Raw genomic sequence first — 14,702 nt, 5'->3', positions numbered from 1 at the left:
AAAAATTAAAAAAAAAATAAAGAAATAAAAAAAAGTAAGAAGTGAGGCTAGAAAGATGAGTTTGGGTCAAACTGTGCTATGATATACACCATATGCCAGGCTAAGAAGTTAGGAATTAATTCTTCAGGCAATGAAGAGCTATGATAGTTTAAGCAAATGATATGATAATCACATATTGTGTTTTAGACAGGCAACTGTGGAGAAGAAGCTGCATGATATAAAACATTTTTCAAAAACCTATCATTAAAAATATCAAAATGAAAAAGCAAACAAAAAAGTAGGGGGGAAAAGTACGTAATGAATATAACCTAAGGTTGACACACTTAATAAGTGAACAGCTCTTATAAGTTTATAAGTGACTTAAACTTGTATAGTTTTGTTTTGCTTTTAGGGGGGCCATCCCACAGGATCTTAGTTCCCCGACCAGGGATGGAACCTGTGCCCCCTGCAGTGGAAGCACAGTCTGAAACACCGGACCATCAGGGAAGTCACTGCAACCTTTATAATTAGGAAAAATGAGAGTAAGTGAAAAAGAAAAAGGTAGCTGAGTCCATTTGGCAACAATCATTACTGAAAAGTTCGACTTTCTTCCTGAAAAAATAGAAATTCTTATTAATACATTCAATCTATACATAAGAAATACTTGTAAAGTAGATATAGATATTATCATTAAACATGTAAGAAACATTAACATGTTTCATGAATACACTGATAAAGTTGGATATCAATAGTCATCACTGACAATGCAGACAGCCTGCTATTAATAATCCACTACACACTGTAGTGCTTTATGGTTTACAAGTTACTTTATAAAGATATGAGTTGAAATTGTATAATGATCTTTGAAAAACAGTATTTCAAATAGTAACTTTTAAGAAGAGATAGTCTTAGCAAGATTAATTTACCAAATTAAAAAATTTAGTAATCTGGTACTTTGTATTGTAGTAAAAATCAATTTTCCAAATCAGTTCAAATTTTAGAATTAAATGTCTACCAAAAAATGTTATGTTACTAATGATTATTTCATGCCTATATACTTATATTTTAAAAACCCCAGAAACGTATAGTTTATTAAAGAGCTCACTGCTGACAAACAACATTAAGATACATTAAGAAACATTCCCATTCAGCTACATTTACCACTACTTTTATTTTTTTATTTTTTATTTTTTAGGAGAAAGAAGAATTTATTACTTGTAGCAAGTAAGGTGAACACCAGGGATCCTTCCCAAAGCAGTGTCTCTACCACCACTTTCAAATTCTTTTTACAATTATCATAGAATTATGCCTGAATTTGTGAAAACATAAAAATTTAGTAATTTTTTTACTTTGCCAATCAATGTACTCATAATATCTTCCATTTGGATAGATCATCATAAAGTTTATACAGCATAGCACAATGGTTAAAGAGCATGGGCTTTTAGCCCAACCTGAGATTAAGTCCTGTACAAATCCTGACTCTACCAAATAGTCATGTGACTTTACAAGTTATGTAAACTCTAAGCCTTGGTTCTCTTATCTAAAGAGGGTGATAAAGTACCTACCTCAAAGAATTGATAAAGTTCCCAACACAAATGGCTCAATAAAGTATACTTTACAAATAAAAATGCAAGCAGGATTATTCCACAAATACTGATATCAGAGTATCTTGAGTTCTAGCTTATATATGACTACTCACTAAGCAGGTGACAGGTGATCTTTAGCAAACCACTTAGCCTTTCTGAGGTTCAATTTTTTCACCTTTAAAATTGAGATACTAGAGAATTTCCTGGTGGTTCAGTGGTTAGGACCCCATGCTTTCAGTCCAGTGGGCCCAGGTTCAATTCCTGGTTGGGGAATAAGATCCCTCAAGCCGCACTGCAAGGCCAAAAAACAGAACACAACAAACAAAACAAAATAACCTGAGATACAAATATTTGCTCCTGCCTATCACAAAGGATAGTTAGGAATGACAAATGAATTGCCCTTTTAAACCATTTGGTAAGCTGCAATTCACTAAACACACACATAGAGTAAAATCCACAACATACAAATGGTTTAAAAGATGGATGTACACTTAAAGCCACTTCACTCTGCTCTCAAGAAATGTACCTCACCAAGGTAAACAGTGACCTCAATTTACTAGTTGAGCTAGCTATGCCAATGGCCCAAAGCATAACTTCAGGCCTCCAGCTTCTCCTCAATATCCAGAAATGCTTTAGATTTAGTAAACTAGCTCACAAAAGTAGCTGTAAAAGCAGCAAATATGCAAACTCAACAGAAAAAGCAAAGGAATATAAGCTTAAAATTATTTCCTAAACTGAACACAACCCCACAAACTGATAGGTGCAAAATTCATTCAATACATTCCACACTTTTAAAATGTTTTCCCTATTAAAAACAAAGCACTGAAAAGAAAATGAAAACTCAAGTATGTTAGTATTGTTGAAACCAGTTACTTGAACATTAAAGGCAAATGCTATTTTCAAATGTAATTTCAAGTTTTAGGATATTTGCCAAGACTATCCTAAAAAAAGGGATAAGGAGGTCTTTATTACCGAGTCCTTAGCCTGGTTCCACGGACATGCTTCAATGGGCCCTTAACCTACAGGCAAAATTGTGTCTGCATACGTGTACATGTTTCCATGCTGAGAGCTTCAGATTCTCAGCAGGACTAGAGGTATAACTGGTAATATTAATATTTTCATCAAAAACTCTTGACAAAAGGAAGCTATTTACTATCTTTTGTCATCAAATTTTATTTTAACTACATTACATTCTGCCAGATTTTTAAAAATACGTTTCATAAGAAGCCCTTAACCTTATCAAAACTCTAAGCATATCAGATATAAAGCTATACTATCCACCCTTTCATTTAAAACACAAAATTTTTAGATTGTACATTTACTGGTGTGTCCAGGCAGACTTCTTTAAGTTTGATCACTGCTTATAAATTTTACAAGAAATAAGTGTTTGGTATTTTAGTTCTATCCAGCACACCACCTAAAAATATACAAATTTTATTTCTTTTCTTGGTTAAACTGTTATGGGGAGTTATATGGAAAGATGATCTGAGCACATTATTTTGAGACTAACTGTGAATGTCTAATTAAGGATGAACTGATGCTCTTTTTTGCACAACCTATGGGAGAAAAAAGGACAGATTCAATATATAATTATTGTGAGTGAGATTACAGGAAAGACTTATAACCTACTTTAATTCAACAAGTCTTATCAAGTTCCAATCACCATGCTCCAACCCAATCATGGATAAATGTTACTATAATGAGATACAGTAATACCCTCTGCTCTCAAGGAACTGAAGGGTCTTCTGTTTGAGAAAATAACATTTTTTCTTTTTCTTTTCATGAAAAAGAAAAAATGAAAACAACTGTAAAAGAACTAAGAGGGGGTGGGAGGAGTGGCAGGAAGCAACTTGTCATAGCTTGGTATAACCTTCAAACAAAATTGCTGACGTAATTTTTATTTTTAATGGAAGCTTCATTGTCAGATTAGTGTTTAAAAGGCAAATTTTTACACAGAACTTTATAGGAAATATTAGGAGACAAAGTATTTTTTGAGACCACTGGCTTTTACACAAGCAGAAAATCCTTATCTGTTCCTTTAAACAGGTTTCTCAAAGGGTCTGCATGGCCAGAGTTTGTGAATCTGGTTCAATTTACCATATTTAAAGGTAACAAAAGCTAAATTTCTAACCCTCCATAAATCCACAGCCTTTTTGAGTGCATCTAGATAAAGTTCTAGGGGTTTCCCAAATAACCTTCAACAGAACCTTTCATTATGTCTCTTTTTGAAAGATAAAAAGGATTAACAAACTTTAGTTTCTTTAGATACTAAGTTTAAAATTTTCATAGTTGTTTAAAATAATTTTTAAACACCAACGAAACTATTAAAAGCAGTTTTTCCTAATATATAAGATAGCAAAGCTATTCGTTTTCCAATCTCAGAATAACCAAACCATAATCCCACAACTTACATCTGAGATATTTAAAATACAGTTTACTGAAATAAGTACTAAGGACTTAAGGTTATCATCACTTCATAAACCACCTACACCAAAAATAAAAGTATCAAAAAAAAAAGTATCCCAAAATAAATACAAATAACCTTAAAATTCTAGGAAAATTTAGAATGACACAAATATTGGAAAGTATAGTTTGAATTTCTGCAAAAGCCTGCTTCCACCTGTCAGGAAGTAAATACAGAGTTGAAAGTAAACTAGAACCCTTCCACTTTTATTACTGCCTTTGGTCATTAAAGAAAAACTCAAAAATAAGAGAATACATTTTACAATCAATTGTTTTAAAGAATCTTATTAGAAAACAGACAGTTTGGAAGTCTGTCGAAATGCCACACACAAAACACAAATCTAAAACCCACAAAAACTGTTCGTAAATGAGCATTTTCTCAACAATCAACCTTTTGTAAATTAATCTTTTATCTAATTCACCTCGTCCAACTAGGCCTTTGGGCCCAGAAATAGTTAACTTGCAATATGTCTTCTTTCTTTAAGCTAAAATACCATCTGACAAGGGTCTAGAGTAAAATAAATTAAAGGAATATAACCAGAAAAGAGCAGTGCACGCTCCAATAAAAGTATACGGAATAAGGCCTTTCATTCCAGAAGATAAGCCATGACTATTCCGGGATGGTATCTGTAGCACAGTGCTCTCCTTAATACAACAGAATTTACCATTAAAAGGATGGTACACTAAGAAACATCATTAAGTAATTTTTTAAAAAAATAGGCATAAGGGTTCCAATCATCACTATTACAGCTCATTTTCAGCTATTTAAGGACAGGCAGAAAGGTTTAATACACCCACACACCCCCAAGGGAGGGGAAAACCACCAACCACCTCCCAGGGACTTTAATGAAAATTAACAGGTAAGAGGCCTCGGCAGCACGCTGAAAATCAAAGAGGGCGGCCGGAGGGTCTAAGGGTTCGGACTGCAGAGGAGAGCCTCTACCTCGGACCCCACCTCCCCTCACCTTCCCCGCAGGGCGAAGGAGTCGAAGGCTCATTAGTGCCTACGTTAATTGACACCTGTAATGAGGAAACTTTCCGAGAGCGGAGACCTCTCAGGCCCGGCCTGGCCGGAGCTCCGCGACAGCCCCCTCTCGGGCGCCCAGGTAACCGGGCCGGGCTGGGCCCGAGGCGCCGCGGCGGCCGCGCCACCGCACACCTTCCCGGGGCGCTAGGCCCGCACGCCGCCCGGCTCGGCCGTCGCCTCCCCCGCAGGCCGCGGCAGTTTCGGGAAGCCGGAGAGCGGCGCGGGGACCCCAAACCGTGCACCCCGACAGGCCGCCGCCGCGGCTACTTACTTTCATTTAACACCTCCACCAGGTCTGCGCAGTTCTCGCACATCGTTCGGCCGCCGCCCCCCCCCTCCCCCGCTTCGGATCGCACTGACTGATCCCGACCGGCGGGGGGGAGGGGAGAGAGGCGGAGGAGGGGGCCGGCCGGCCGCCGGGGCGGGGAGGCGACGAGGGCGGGCGGCGGCGGGGACGGGGCGGGGAGCAGGAGAATGGGGGAGGGGGCCGGCGGTCCCCGGAGCGGGCGGGGGAGAGGAGGGGGGCGAGGGGAGGTGCGCAGGCCGGAGGGGCGCGGAGGCGCCGGCGGCGGGGAAGGGGGGGAAGGACGGGGGGAGGGGAGAGGGAGGGAGGGGGCGGGTGGGGAGAGAAGCAGCAGAGTCACTTCACCGACCAGACGCCGCGGCCACCGCCGACGCCGCCGCCATTTTAATAGAACGTTCGGGCTGCGCTCGGCTCTTTCCGTCTGGGCGAAGGAGCCGACGAGAAGCGCCTCGCGCTCTCATTCCTCCGCCTCCCCCCCTCCCTCTCTTCGCCTCCCGCCTCCCACCTCTTCCTCCGCACACACGCCGCGCGCCCCACACCCCGCCGCGACCGGCTCGCTGCCCTCCCTTTCCTCTTCCGTCGGGCCTCCCCGCCCTCGGTCCACCCCCTCCGCGCGCTCGCCCACCCCGCCCAGCCCGGATCTCTGTCAGCGGCCGGAAGGGAAGCGCGAAGCCAGCGCGGCCGCGGGGGGAGTCCGGGTGAGTCGGTGAAGATGGCGGAGCAAAGAGCGGGTCGCGGTTGCGCGGCGTCGCCCACCGCGGCCACCCCGCGGACCCCGAGGTCCGGCGAGCGCCGGGTCGCTCGCGCCGCCCCGTCCCCCGCCCCTGCGCTTCGCCATTTTATCTCCGGGTTCCCAAGGGGGACTTGGCACTAATTTGTCCCGTCCCCCCCTCCGCGCTCAGGCCTTTGGGATGCGGGAAGCTGTGGTTGGGACAGCCGGCTGGGGCGACGCCGCAGCCCAGGTGTGGGCTCGCGGCCCTCTCCCCGCGGGGTTTTGTGAGAATGGAACAGCCTGGGGCCGGGTTAACCTGCAGGCGTGTTTTTCGCCAGCTTCTACTGCATATGGCTCATCCGTCCTCGAGCAGTAAGACACCTTGATGTGACTAGAAATGGCGGAGTGAAGGGTGTTCGCGGGGCATCTTCTCCTTTTTTGCGCAAGAGGGCCCCCTGCGAATTGCCCGGCTAAGAGTCGTCACCTGAAGTAGCGTAATATGCTTCCCTGGGAAGAACAAGTAATACGGGAATTAAGACGGGGAGCGGAGAATGAAGAACAGGTGGAGGAAAGGGGACACTCAGCTGAAGTTTGATGTCACGCTAACAACTAGCTAGCTTGGGGAAATTTTTCCTTACCTCACTGATTTCTGTATCCACTCCATGTATGCAGAGATGTGACTGGAAAGTCCAAAAGTAGTGTACATGGTGTCTTTAAGATCTGTAGCCCGAGCAGCTATGCAGCCTTGTAGGTTTTGTCGATGTTAGGTCACACGATCCCTCCACGCCAGGACCACCTTCCCGGTATTCTTTGCCTTTCTGCCGCTTAAGGTTGATGCTATAAAGTTTCTGCTAAACCTGTTTTAAGTTGTTCCATAGGAGCTGGAGCTGTTGTGCCATTATCTTCTCTTCTTCCCATCTCTCCCATAAAACCCGGGTTTCTGCAGACTTTGGATCCTGTAGCAGCCATTGTCCATCCAGTATCCATTCTCACCCCTTCCCTCTTCTCTTCCCACAGGGAAACTTGCCAAACCTGAGTTTTTCACGTGGCACCTGAGACTCGGGAAACTTGGTCTCGGAAAGGAAAGCCCCGAGGACTATTCGTGTTTGGTTTAAAACATCATGTTAGGAACGCTGCTCAGTACTCTGTAATAACCTATATGGGAAAAGAATTTGAAAAATAGATACATGTGTAGGTAAAATTGAATCACTGCTGTACACCTGAAACTAACAGAACATTGTTAATCAACTATACTCCAATATAAAATAAAAATTTAGCAGACATGTCCCTTAACCTTTTCTTCTTTCTGCCCAGAACACGGTCTTGATACTCAAAGTAATACAGCATCCAGTTTGCGATTTTTTTTTTTAAACCATGAAACCGCAAGCAGGGTAAAAGCCAACCATAAAGCTGATAATAAGGTGTAGACCCTGGTGCATCCTTGAGCAGCTATCTACCCCTAGACTGCTTATGCAAGAAAAATAAATCCCTTTTTCCTTAAGCCATTACTTGTAGCCAAACACATTCCTAACTGATACAGATGTTCTTTTATTAAGTATTTGTAAGTATCTGTCAACTATGTTTTTAAGACAGGAAAGAACCCATAACACTTCTTGAAAATTAGGACAACTGCTACCATAAATGTGGAGTACTAAGATGTATAGAAGACACACACTGACCTTTAAAGAAATATTTTCTTAACAATCACTTGCCTCCTAATTTTTTTACTTTAAAAAAATTTGTGAAATGATGCTTAGTTTAAAATGCTTTAAAAATGTAAAGAATTATTGTCATAAGTGATCATAGCTCTTCAGTCATCACTTTAGGGCTCAACAAACTTTCTGTGATGAGCCAGATAGTAAATATTTTAGGCGTTACAGGCAGTCCAAGTTTCATCACAACTAGTCAACTCTGCTAGCACAAAAGCAGCCATAGTTGATACATAATGGAATAAGTGTGGCTGTGTTCGATACAATTTTTAATTTAATGGACACTGAAATAAGACGTTCATATTTTCATGTGTTACAAAATACTATTTTTTTTTCTTTTTTTTCAACCATTTACCGTGTGCCACAACTAAGAGCCAGCACAGCCATATAAATAAATATTTAAAATAAAATTGATTCTTTTAAAAAAAAGCCGGGACTTCCTAAGGGGCACAGTGGTAAAGAATCCGCCTGACAATGCAGGGGACACGGTTCGAGCCCTGCCCTGGGAAGATTCCACATGCCACGGAGCAACTAAGCCCATGCGCCACAACTATTGAGCCTGTGCTCTAGAGCCCGTGAGCCACAACTACTGAGCCCATGTGCTGCAACTTTTGAAGCCCACGTGCCTAGGGCCTGTGCTCCACAACAAGAGAAGCCACTACAATGAGGAGCCTGCGCACCACAAGGAAGAGTAGCCCCCCCTCGCAGCAACTAGAGAAAGCCTGTGTGCAGCAATGAAGACCCAATGCAGCCAATAAATAAATAAATAAAATTTTTAAAAAAAGCCAATGAAACAAGGTTGCTTGCTTCCTTACTCTAGAATCTCCACTCTTCTGTGCTGACTTGGTATATGTCTCAACAGAGACCTTTGAATGTACTTAAAAGGTGTGCATTCCAAAAGAATAAAGCTGAATCTCTGGTAAAATATGCACTAAATTCCTTATGTAAACCTGGATTTTCAAACCAGTAATCAGCAATCACCATACACCCTCTACAGCTAGGAGACTGATAAAGATGACTGTTTTCGGTATTTTGTATACATGTCACCATCTAGTGGTAGAATTATGCTTTCAATAAAATTATACAATCTACTTTGAAGTTTCTAATTCTGGAGTTTATAGTACATTTGTGGTATATTCCTAGGTACTTGCCTGAAAACCAGCCCACATAAACAACTTTGGAAAATTAATATTGCCGTGGAAATTATTTGCTCTTAGCATTCTGATTGCACTTATTGAACATATGATTTTTGTCTCTGGAGTTCGGGGTTTAAAGCCTGGTGTTACTATCAGAAGCCAGAGTTACTGCAGAATTTACTCTTCTCCCTCACACCCATGTTCGTCATCATTTTGTGAAACTTAGGGCCATTGTTAGGAGGCAGGTATGCTGTTTTATTCTCTCCATAGCAGTTAGTTCAGTGCTTTGTACATAAACTAAGCAAATTACTGTTAGGTTTGTAAATTGCTGTAATAAATTGGATTATATCACTTCCCTGCTTAAATCACTTCATTATTTCCTGTTATATTTAGAATACATTCTACTTGGGCCTTCTCCAACCTCTCCTGTTTTTAACATCACTGCTGTTACATTCTAGGCACACTTATGTGCTTTCTATCAAAAGATTTTCCTGCTCTGGGTCTTGGTGAATGCTGTTTCTTCCTAGGACATGCTCTCTAATTTTGAAATAGCTAACTTCTTACTTATCCATGAGGTTTCAACTTAAACATCATCTCAAAAAATAACTCCCTGCCCTTCTAATATTTTATTACAGCACTCTGTTTATTTCCACTATAGCTCTTCCTATAATTATTTTATTTCTCTGTTTATTGCTATCAGGGATGTATTGGACTGCAAGTAAAAATTTTCCAGTAAGAATGGCTTAAACAAATAGGGCTTATTTTTCTCTTATAACAGACAGACAGTAAACAGTCCAGAGCTTGTACACTGGCTGAAGGATATGGACCTAAGGTCTTTGATTCTTTCTAGCCTCTGCGTATTGGCTTGTCATCTAGTTGTAAGATAGCCACCATAGCACCAACTTTACACAACAGCACCATTTGCTTTAAAGACAGGAAGAAGGAGAGGTGGTGATGGCCTGTCTTGGGTTGGATTCCCCCCAAAGCAGGCCCTGGGACAAGGACACAAATGGAAATGGTTTATTTTGGTGTCATCACAAGAAACAGCAGTAGGATAGTGAGAAAGTGAGATAGGAAATTGGGGTGGAGGCAGTGCTAATCAGTAAAGGATTAATTATTAAGCCCTTTACTCCTGAGGGTAATTGGAGCCTGATCCCACTGGGAAACTACAAACTAGTATAAAATATGTTCCTTAAAATCATCCTACCTGAGGGACAAGGAAACTGGGTATTTATATCTTTTCCCTGTAGTCATTGATTGAATGTTTCTGAGGGGGAGAGGTGTAGGCAGCAAAGCAGGCTTTGCTTTGCTCAGGTAGCCAGAGAAAAGCCTGAGACATAGAAACGCAGGTGCTAGCAGTTGGACGTTTGGCCACGGTGCATGAAGTGATAAGAACTACGGAATATGGGCAGAGCACTGACAGTATCTTATATACCCCCACTTCCCTCTTCTGTCTGCCTTGAACAGAGAGACAATATCTGGAGGAGCAGCAGTGATTTTGAAACAATAAGTCTATAGGCAAAAGCCAAGGCATCGAAGATGACAGAGTAGAAAGAGAAAAGGTCTGGATCTCTGGTGGCATTGGTCAACAGCTGAATCAATGCTAGCAACTGCCTACTTGTGGCTATATAAGACATTTGGTTATCTAACACAAAATAAAACCCTAAAGCCACTATTGGAGTTTCATTAGAGCAATGCAGTCATTAAAAATTGTGTGGTAGGCAGAATAATGTTCCCCACCCCCAAAAATGTCCATGTCCTGATCCCCAGAATGTGGTACCTTACATGGCAAAAGGAATTTTGCAGGTAAGGATCTTAAGACGGGGAGATTATTTTAAATTACTCATGTGAGCTCGATTAATTACGTGGGGCTTTAAAATTAGAGAATCCTCCCCAGCTTCGTTTAGAGGGAGCTGCAACTACACAAGAATGTTGGGAGAGATGCAAAATTCCTGTCTTTGAAGATGGAGGAGGGGGCAATGAGCCAAGAAAGGTGGGACCTCCAAAAGCTGAAAAGCACAAGGAAACAGATTCTCCCCTTTAGCCTCCAGAAAGGAACACAGCCCTGCTGACAGGTTGATTTAGCCCAGTGAGACCCATGTTAGACTACTGACTTACAGAACTATAAAATGTTTGTTTGCTACCAGAAACTTTGTGGTAATTTGTTATAGTAGAAATAGAAAATTAATGTAAGTTGCATGCAGATCTAGGGAAAAGCACATGCAAAATCTCTGAGACACAAAATTCCATGGCTATTTCTAGGAACAGAAATAAAGCCAATATGACTAGAACATGATTAGGGGAGAAGGCCTGTGCCAAGCAGCAGAGCTCCACAAATCATCCTAAGATTTTGGCCTAGATTCCAAAAGCAATGGAAAGCTTTTAAGTGTGGAAGCAACATAATCAGATTGTATTTTAAAATACTCTGACTCATCTGTAGAGAATAGATTGGAGATAGGGACAACTGAGCATTATTAATATTAATCCAGAAAGATGATGATAGCTTGGACTAGGGTAATAGGAAAGAAATGGTGGAGAGAGTCCATTCTAAGATTATTTTAGAGGTAGAAAAAAAACACAAGACTTGGTTGAGGTGTATGAGCAGAGAAGATGGTATTAGAGCTGTCTCCAAATGTGTGATTTGCACACGTGGGTAAATGGTGGTGCTGTGTCATTCACCAAGATAGGGATCATGTAAAGGAGGGCCAGAGGGAAATGCAGTCAATAGTGACAGGTACTATTTGAGAAGTGCTAAGCTTGAGGTACCTGAGTAGTAACCAAAGGGAGCTGTTAATTAGGCACTTGTCTGAATCTAAAACACAGAAGAAAGTTCTGGACTGGAAATGTTAATATGAAAACAATCTTTAGTATGCTAGCTTTTTGCCTTATGGGGAAAAGATAACTGCTAAATGTTTAGCGTTACAAGTTCCAGGCATGAAGGAGGAAAGAACCAGTTCCTTCAACTGTCCTCTAATCAGGAAAGCAAAAACTTTTCAGAAATCCTAACTTTACATTTGGTCTCATTACCCCAAACTCTGTCACATGGCCTCCTTTAAGCCTCAAAGAAAGTTTGGAAATCCATTATTTCACTTTACAGCCTCTATGGTGGAAGAAGGAAAAGCTAGCTGGCAGTGAGTATTGAGTTTATTTACAGTATCTGCTGCAAGTGGTAAATGAAGCCATGAGATTGTACAGGGAGAGGGAATACGGTGAAGAGAAAAGGACCAAAGCGAGAGCCTCAAGGAACTCTTTAACATCTAAAATTTGGGTAGAGAAAGAAAGGGTGCCCCAAAATGTTTAAAGGATATGATGGGAGAAGGAGGAGGGATTTGGGGACCATTTAAACCAAGGGAATAGAACTCAAAAAGGATGAAAATTACACTTGTGTGCTAAGAAGTCAGCTGAAAGGAGATCTATCCAATATTCATTAGATTTAGCGCATGGAGGTCATGGGAGGAGGAATTCTGGATACTGAAGCTTCATTACAGTGGACAAAAGACCATTTGTGGTTTTGCTTTTTTGCTTTTGGTTAGGTTTTTTTGTTTGTTTTTTGGCCATGCTGCACGCCGTGCATGTGGGATCTTAGTTCCCTCCCTGACCAGAGATTGTGCCCATGCCCCCTGCAGTGGAAGTGCAGAGCCCTCACCACTGGACTGCCGGGGAATTCTCCAACAAAAGACAGTTTATAATAGAAATTTTTAAAATAGAAAACAATTTTAAGACTTTGGATTCTAAAGAGAAGGTGGGGTAACTAGATGAGGAAGAAGACTAATATGTATTATATAAATACTGATAGCAACATGAAAATAATAGGTAACTTTCATTGTATATGCTGTGTAACAGACACTGTTTTCAGCATGCCTTTAATTCTCACAACCACCTTGTGTGGAATGTTCTATTGTTCTCCCTATTTCCCAAAAGAAAATAATAAGTCACAGGGAGGTTAAGTAACTTGTCCCAGAGACAGAGGGTGATGATACTTGGACAGAAAATTCAAGAGTGGTTACTGTACGTTTTCTAAGACAGTGAAAGGAGATGGAATCAATGTTATTGCACAGAGGGAAAGACTGACCTTTGATAACAGGAAGGAAGGAAAGGATGGGTACCCATGTGTGTCCATTTGATGATCAGGAGTTGAGGGAGTTCCCATCTTTTGTTTTTTTTCCTGAAATAAAAGGCAAAATCATTTGTTTATTTCTGGAATTTTACACTTAATGTATTTGGACCAGAGTTGACTTCAGGTAAATGAAACCACAGAAAGCAAAGCTGTGGATAAAGGGAGACTATTGTATATGTTTGCATGTATCAAATTTTGGTATTGGACAATGCAGACTATTAAGAATATATGTAAAAATTAGAAATAAATACATTAATTTTGTCAGAGATCATGGTCAAGCTCTTCCTGTGTATTTAGAGAAACAAAAGTATATATTACTAAATTCTAATTGACCCACTAATAGCAGATAATTTTATTTATTTTTTGTTAATGGGAGTAGGAAATAAAGCATTTAATAAGATGACATAAGGGCTTCCCTCGTGGTGTGGTGGTTAAGAATCCACCTGCCAATGCAGGGAACATGGGTTCGATCCCTGGTCTGGGAAGATCCCACATGCTGCAGAGCAACTACACCTGTGCGCCACAGCTACTGAGACTGCACTCTAGAACTCGAGAGCCACAACTCTTGAGCCTGTGTGCTGCAACTACTGAAAACTACGTGCCTAGAGCCCTTACTCTGCAACAAGAGAAGCCACCGCAATGAGAAGCCCGCACACTGCAACAAATGGTAGCACCTACTCACTACAACTAGAGAAAGCCTGCATGCAGCAACGCGACCCAACACAGCCAAAAAAAAAAAAAAAGAATAAAGAATAAAATAAAAATAAAATTTAAAAAATTACGGTTAATTGGAATGGTTGTTAAATTAAAAAAAAAAAAAAAGAGGCCCACGCACCACAAGAAAGAGTAGCCCCCACTCACCACAACTAGAGGAAACCCAAGCGCAGCAACGAAGACCCAACACAGCCTGAAGAAAAAAAGACTGGGAGGGACTTCCCTGGCGGTCCGGTGGTTAAGACTTCGCTTTCCAGTGCAGGGGTACTAGTTTGATCCCTTGAGCAGGGGCTAAGATCCCATATGCCTTGCGACCAAAGAAACTAAAAATCATAAAACAGAAGCAATATTGTAACAAATTCAATAAAGACTTTAAAAGTGGTGCACATTAAAAAAATCTTTAAAAAAAAAAAGGCTGAGAAAAAAATGGGTTGTTACGGTGTTACAGGTTAACAGTTAACTTTAATTGGCGAGATTACAGGTAATATTTTCTTTTTGTTTATCTGGATTTGGCACATTTTCTACAATGAAAGATGTCTTACTATTACAATTTTAAAACAATAGAAGTTCTTGTTAATACATAAAGTACACTAATAAAGAACATAGCTCTGTCTGGGTTCAAGCTGGAATCCTTGTCTCTCATCACCTCTAATCAAGATGGCCTTTAGAGAGCAATAGCTGCGGCCTTACTTCCACCACCCAAATCTCACCAAATCTTTTTGGACAATTCCAACCAATAACCAAACATGTAAGGGTGATAGACACTTTGAGGGTAAATTTTTACAGTGTTATCCTTGTAATATGTCAAAGGCAGATAATTTCTAATACTTATTAGAAATTTCCCTCTACTATACTCCAAAACAGTATTTTACAGCAAATATATTTTATTAAGCTTCTTTATGTTAATATTGTGAAAATCAGGTGTATACTGAAGGAATTCCATACAACTCCACCA

The 14,702-nt window shown here is 40.9% G+C and overlaps 2 protein-coding genes across 9 annotated transcripts in view; one reads left to right on the top strand and one right to left on the bottom strand.

The window, feature by feature from the left end:
* USP34 (ubiquitin specific peptidase 34) overlaps positions 1-5,581 on the bottom strand; it is a 236,077-nt gene extending 230,496 nt beyond the window's left edge. For 2 of the 8 annotated variants that reach the window (XM_057741862.1, XM_057741863.1), the window contains exon 1: positions 5,327-5,524. In XM_057741862.1, the coding sequence (XP_057597845.1) occupies positions 5,327-5,369 (43 nt within the window). In that variant the 5' untranslated portion in view covers positions 5,370-5,524. Of the gene's footprint in view, positions 1-5,326 lie in introns of all 8 variants that reach the window. The other 6 variants (XM_057741858.1, XM_057741859.1, XR_009054694.1 and 3 more) reach the window with 5 other exon arrangements.
* Positions 5,530-8,145, top strand: LOC130857669 (heterogeneous nuclear ribonucleoprotein U-like protein 1). Its single transcript, XM_057743385.1, has 3 exons — positions 5,530-6,011; positions 6,072-6,443; positions 7,089-8,145. The coding sequence occupies exons 1-3, from the start codon at positions 5,530-5,532 to the stop codon at positions 7,105-7,107; spliced, it is 873 nt and encodes a 290-aa protein (XP_057599368.1). The 3' UTR covers positions 7,108-8,145.
* The last annotated feature ends 6,557 nt before the right edge of the window (positions 8,146-14,702 follow it).

Source organism: Hippopotamus amphibius, chromosome 7 (genome assembly GCF_030028045.1).
Source record: "Hippopotamus amphibius kiboko isolate mHipAmp2 chromosome 7, mHipAmp2.hap2, whole genome shotgun sequence".
NCBI classification, from domain to species: domain Eukaryota; kingdom Metazoa; phylum Chordata; class Mammalia; order Artiodactyla; family Hippopotamidae; genus Hippopotamus; species Hippopotamus amphibius.
This window is presented reverse-complemented; position numbering and strand designations above follow the sequence as displayed.